We start from the raw sequence: 6,080 nt of genomic DNA, 5'->3' as shown, positions 1-6,080 counted from the left end.
CTCTCCCTCTCGTCTTGACATGCAATCTCCTTCTTCTTCTCCTTTTGAATTCATCTTCATCCTTCCATTCGCCCCTTGATCTTCTGTTGTTTTAACAGAAGCCGTCGATCCAAGGAGATGAGGAATGGTCTTACTATCTGGTGACTCAGGATGTGTCTGAAGAAGAGAAGCATTCTGCTTCCTTTCATCTCCTTTCTTATCTTCGCTGGTTTGTGAAAGAGTTCTACTCAAAGGAAGAACACACTCCGGAGCGCCCTTCTGTAAGACTGCATGAGAAGGGGTCTGAGGAGAGGTAAAAAGAGCTTGCTGACTAGGTAAAACAGATCGAGGGAGGAGACCAAGAGCCGTATGGAAATGACTTTGCCCTCCTGCTCCTCCTCCTGCTCCTATGACACTACTCCCTTGGAGAAGATCAAGAGCCGTTTTTCCTGCCAAAAGAGAAGAAGAAGAGGAAAGAAAAAGGGAATGGGGAATCGCAGAAGCACAAGATGAAGAAGGTAAGGAAGATGAAAAAGAAGAAGAAGGTAAGGAAGAGGAAGGAAAAGAAGAAGAAGAAGTGTGTTCATAAGAAGAGGGCGACGATGCTGTACGTGTGTGATGATGATTCAAAGAAGAGAAAGAAGATCGAGCTTGACTGGTTGCTCCCCGAAGCTGCTCTAGTCCAAGCAGGTGCTGCTGCTGCTGATGCTGCTGCTGGTGCTGCAGAAGCACAATTTGAGCGAGAAGGGAAGGAGAAAGGGATGAAGAGAAAGGAGAAGTCTGCTGAGGAGAAGGAGGAGGTGCTAAAGAGGAAGAAGAAGAGAGCTGTAGTAACGCCACTTGAAGAGGAGTTAGAGATGATGCGGTTCTATTCCCTGTGTAAGATAAAACAGGAGATGACAAAGAAGAAAGAGTTGTTCCTGGTGCTGCGGCCGCCCCTAAAGAGATCCCATTATTATTCACTCCCCCTCCCCCGAGCGTACTTGGATGACTGCTTACACTCTTCGTCTTCTCCTTCTCACTACTGCAACTACTACTAGTAGTACTAGTAGTGGTGGTGTTATGATGACTTCCTGCGCTTGTCAAGAGAGAAGAAGAAGAAGAAGAGCCTTGTTCTTCTTGTGCTTGTTTTTCTCCTTTGATGTCTCCCGTTGCACCTACTATTGCATGTGGATGTGTAAGAGCTGAAAGGAAGTTCGAGAGGAGACTAAATCTTAACTGCTGCTGTTGATACCTCTGGATCAAGTCAAGATGAGCATACGGATGCTGATTCTGTCGTTGTTGCAATGAAGAAGAAGAAGAGAGACATGCAAAGGGAAGAGGGGATGAAGAAGAAGAAGTGTGGGATGGAGAGATTCCTTTACTGGCACTTTCATCGCCCATCCCTAGTATGTTGCCTGCGACATAAGATCTGTCTCCTATCCCTCCTACTCCTACAGTTCCTCGAGAAGAGAGAGAAGAAGAACAAGAAGGTGCGGGGGCAGGAGAGACTTTCTTATTGAGGGTAACAGATGAAGGTTCCTGGTGTGGAATAGCACTAGGATAAGAAGAAGAAGAAGGATTTCCGAGAGGAGAGCGGCGTGAATGACGTTGAGAGGTTTGTAAAAAGGAATGAGATGACACCCCTCCTCTTGAAGACAGAGAAGTTCTGCCTATTGTCAGATTGACAGAGGGTCCCGGAGAAGACAGAAGATTCGAAACGGCTCCCTTAATGTTCTTTTCTGCTGTCCCTTCAGCCTCGCTCTCGACGTTCACTTCAGGTTGTCTTTTCTCCTTTCTTGTTTTTGTTCTCCTCTGACTAGGGATGGACTGCTTCATACGGCAAGAGGAAGAAGATGCTGAGACAGGGGGAGAGGAAGATCGTGAAGAAGAAAAAGAAGAATCTGGTGTAAGTCGACGTGGGTGACGGATGATTCTCTTGGATTTGCGACAAGGCTGGGGGGGTGGAGAAGATGAAGATAAGGATGTGTCTTTCTCTATCTTATCTTCATCCGATTCAACGATAAGTACGAGATCACAACTCTTCCGAGAAGCTGCTTCTCCATCTTCTCCATCTCCCTCCGTCTTCGTTGTCGACGTAGAAGAGGATAAGGAGGAGGAGACATCATGAGCTTCTTCATCCTTCTTTATCGTCGCGATCTTTTCTTCTCTCTCTCCTATCCTAGTCTTAGAGTGCAAGCCCGCAGATGGGTTTGCGCTTCTCTTACTCCTCGCGTTCCGACCGGAGATTTCGGAGATCTTCCGAGGGCTCACTTCATGCCTCTCTTTTCTTGAAGAAGAGTCTCTTTTCCGAGGGACACCAGAAGAAGATGAAGAACAGAGAGAAGAGCGAGAGGTAAAAGAAGAAGAAGAAGAAATACCTCTCCTCTTGTCTGGATCGTTCTTCGCATTTCTTCCAAAGTCATCATCTAAATTCTCAGTCTTCTTTTCACCTGCAACAGAGGTCGAAAACCGAGAAGAAGAAGAAGAAGAAGAGTCGGCTGGAGTGACAGAGGGTGTGTTTCTATGTCTTTCGTTTGATGATAGACCTGCTTCCGTCTTGGTCCTTTTCTTCGGGTTGAGAGAAGCTTGAGGAAGAGGAGTTTCTTGGCCTTCGTCTTTCTTCTTAAGATTCTCTTTCTCTTGTTGAATCTTCTTCTTCTTCTTTCCCCTTGTCGCTTCTCCTGGATGGTGATCCTTTGTTTCTATAGAGCTAGCATCAACACGATCATCATCCTCCTCATCTTCGATGATGTGTTTAGCTAGCTGTGTATGGCTGATCTTTGAATCAATGCCTTCTTTTGGTCCTCTCAGCGTCGATTGCATGCGTCTCTTCCTCTCCTCACTGAGACGATCAGAGGCTTCTCTATCTCCCTCTGTCTCCCCTCCCCCCGTCCGATGAGTTCTCTTCATCGTTGTATTTCTCCTCGGAGATCGAAGAACACCTTCTTTTTCTTCTTCTTGTTCTCTCTCCATCCCCCTTGAAGAAGAAGAAGAAGAAGTACAAGAAGAATCATCGCACGATAAAGGAACAGAAGCTCTTGTCTTCTCATTCAACTGCATTGCATGCGAATGAGCCCCCCCCCCGTTCGAGATACACAGTCTTTCTACTGTTTTCCTCTTCACTCCGTCTTCTTCTCTTTCTCTTTCTTCTTCTCTTTCTCTTTCTTCTTCTTTCTCCTCCTCTGCTGTCTCTTGTCTTTGATAAGTCAGAGAACAGACATCCTCACCGTCACCATGAGCTTCTGGATTTTCTTCTTCAAATTCTTCCTTCTTGTTTCGGTTCTTTCTCTTCTTCATGACCTCGGCATCTACCTCGCCTTCTCTTCTTGAAGTGGAAGAACACGGGCGACGACGTGAGGCATGGAAGCATGAAGACGGCTCAAGAAAGGAGAATTTCCGACACCTTGATGCTTTCCGAGGACTTGATAAGAGTCTTTCTTTCCAATAGGAAGGTGATTGAGAAGCTGTTGGTGTACATACACCTGGTGGCAATAGCCCTAATCTTGAACAGCATGCAGAAATGGAAGAAGAAGAAGAAGACGACGGAAAGTTCAGACTCCCTCTACATGCTATGGGTTTCTTGCCTCCTGACTCTTTCACTTCTTTCCCTGCTACCAACGCATCTCTATACACCTTTTCTTCTTCTTCATCTTCATCGAGACAGACAGAAACATCTTCGTTACCAGCATCAGCAAAAGAATCTCTCAAAAAAGAAGAAGATGAGGGAAAGAAGGAAGAGGAGATCGGAGTGGGTCTTTGAGACAAACTGCTGCTAAGATTCGATGCTTGTAACGGCTTCGGTCCTTTACTAGGTTGAAGTCTTTGTCGTGCTGACGACGATATAATGGATGAAGGGGGGTCATCACTGCTCTTTGGCATCTTGGCCTTTTCATTCATCTCCATTCTTATCTTAGTCTCGCCTTCTGTCTTCTTCTTGTTGTTCTTCTTCTCCTCTTGTTCACCCCCCTGGCCCTTTACCTCACCCTGTACTCCTCGTACTTCATCTTCTTCTCTCACGTTGTTGGTCTTCTTCTTCTCACTCTCTCCATCCTCTTCGGCGACACTTTCCGTCTTCTTCACTATATGAAGACTCCCTACATGAGGAGAAGTCCTGCACGTAGAATATGCAGAAGAGAGTGAAGTATGTAAAGAAGAAGAAAGAGAAGCTGCAGTTGTCCTCTGAGAGAGATGAGGCGAAGTTGAAAAGAGAGGAGAAGAAGAAGAAGAAGATCGTCTACCTGGCGAGAGAGAATTCTGACCTTGAGATTGTTGTCTATCTGACTGACTATCGTAGCCCTCCATGCTGCTATTCTCTATTCGTTCTGAAGAAGAGCTATCCATACAAGTCTCTCTAGGTCCCGAAGATGAAGAGGAAGAAGAGGTGACCTGCAGAAACTGGGTTCCAGAGCCCTTTCCTTCTCCATCATTATGATAGGAGAAAGAAGAAGAAGTGGCTAAAGATGAAGAGGACGTCTTGAAGATAGAATGAGGATCTTTACCTTCTCTGAGTCGATCTGCACTAGTAGTCATTATGAACCTGTAGGAGATGATAAGGAGAGATTTCTCTTCTTACACAACAGACACCAACTAGGGACGAGAAAGAGAAGAACAAGAAAACGCCCCTACTACTACTACTGAATCTTGTTCTTTCTGTCACCCTTTCTCCTTGTCTGGGAATGAGGAGACAGGAACGAAAGAAAGAAAGGAAAAGGTGGATACAGGAGGGACAGAAAAGAAGAGAGGAGAAAGAAAAACAAGGACCACAGAAGAAGAAGAAGACTGCTGTCTTTAGAGATGCTATAAAAGAGAGGGAAAGAAGACCTCTCTACACACATAGATCCTTGAAGAGCAAGAAGGTCTCCTTCGTGAAGAGTAAGAAGAAGAAGGAATGCTTCTGCCCCATCTGAAAACAACGATACGGCCGACAAGAAGAAGAAGTGAGACAATCCTTCCTTCTCCTCCCTTCTGGTCGCTAAGATCTAAAGGAGAGTCTCGCTATTTCATGAGGAGAAAGATTTGAATGGGAAATGAGACTCCATTCTTCATCTTGCTGAGGCTGCTGCTCCTGGTCGTATGAGACATCTAGCGAAGAAAGCCTGTACATGAGAAGATCTCTTTCTCACTCTTAAGCACGGAGAAAGAGAGAGATAAACCCACCTCCTGATAGAGAAGACAAGGGATGGCTTCATGCTCCATGAAAAGAACTGAGAAGCAAGAAGACGACGTCCTACTCTTTCTCCTGGGTATGAAAGGAATCGGAGCTCTACCCTGCCGTAGACGTCATTTGAACTTCTCTTTTTTATTCATTTCGTCTTCCTGAAGAAGAAGAAAGAAATCTTGGAAAGTTCGGACGGAAGAAACAACAATGAGTGAGAGGAAGAGTTTCAAGAAGGGACCTGCTTTGAAAGTGAGCGACACACCCACCAGTGAATGGAAAAAGGAAAAAGAGGAAAAGAAGAGAGCAAAAAAGAATCGCAAAAACATCAAGAAGGGAAGGACAAAAATGACTAAGAATAAGAAAATCTTTTCCTTCTTTTCTTTTGTTCCTCTCGGGGGTGAGTAGGGAGAGAAGCTGCGCGGGGCGTTTTTGGAAGGAACAAGTTGCTCTGTGATGACTTCACTAAAACTCATTCACCTTCACTAGACAGGCTAGAGATCCTTTAAGAAACTTCGGAAAGAAAAAGGAGACAAGGAAAAAAGAAGAAGAAGAAGAGAGAGTCTCTGTCGATGTAAGTCGATTCATTCAGACGAAGACATCCTTATCAACTACCAGTGAAGCAGAGAAACCTTTTCGTCTTGTTCTCCATCGATCCCCCCCGTACTTCTTCCCTCGTGATTCTTTCCTTCATATCGTGCAGGAATGTCGACTGAAAAGGCCCTTGACTCCCTTGAAAGAAAGAGAGACTTGTTCACAGCCGAAGAAAAGAAAGAAAAGAACTCCCTTTACACAGAGAAATAGAAAAGGGAAAGGATGTAGTTGCTATCATCCGTCACCAACGAGGATGAGAAAAAAAAAAGAAAGATGGAAGAACGGAAACGAAAGGAGTGAGAGAACGGGAAGAGTGAAAACAGAAGGGCTCTTCGTGCATCGATACTTCTTCCCTTCTTCTTTTTCTCTC

General features: G+C 45.2%; 1 protein-coding gene across 1 annotated transcript; it reads right to left on the bottom strand.

Annotated features, from left to right (window-relative positions):
* Positions 1 to 668: 668 nt before the first annotated feature.
* Positions 669 to 6,073, bottom strand: CSUI_006803 (uncharacterized protein). Its single transcript, XM_068066955.1, has 4 exons — positions 5,119 to 6,073; positions 4,461 to 4,864; positions 979 to 4,072; positions 669 to 854 (listed from the first exon to the last, which is right to left on the bottom strand). Exons 3-4 carry the CDS (start codon positions 3,862 to 3,864, stop codon positions 831 to 833), a joined length of 2,910 nt encoding a protein of 969 aa, XP_067921069.1. The 5' UTR covers positions 3,865 to 4,072; positions 4,461 to 4,864; positions 5,119 to 6,073; the 3' UTR covers positions 669 to 830.
* Between the last annotated feature and the right edge of the window lie 7 nt (positions 6,074 to 6,080).

The sequence above is a fragment of the Cystoisospora suis genome (genome assembly GCF_002600585.1).
Source record: "Cystoisospora suis strain Wien I chromosome Unknown contig_3504, whole genome shotgun sequence".
Lineage (NCBI taxonomy): Eukaryota > Apicomplexa > Conoidasida > Eucoccidiorida > Sarcocystidae > Cystoisospora > Cystoisospora suis.
The sequence above is the reverse complement of the archived record's forward strand: the minus strand, read 5'-3'. Positions and strand labels throughout refer to the sequence as shown.

What these genes read in the sequence shown, in the direction of transcription:
- CSUI_006803 (XM_068066955.1), bottom strand. Translation starts at nt 3,864, where the DNA reads ATGGAGATGAATGAAAAGGCCAAGATGCCAAAGAGCAGTGATGACCCC. An exon ending in AGAAGGAGAAGACGAAGAGT is followed by an intron (nt 855 to 978) that starts GTAAGCAGTCAT and finishes TATCTTACACAG; the next exon opens with GGAATAGAACCGCATCATCT.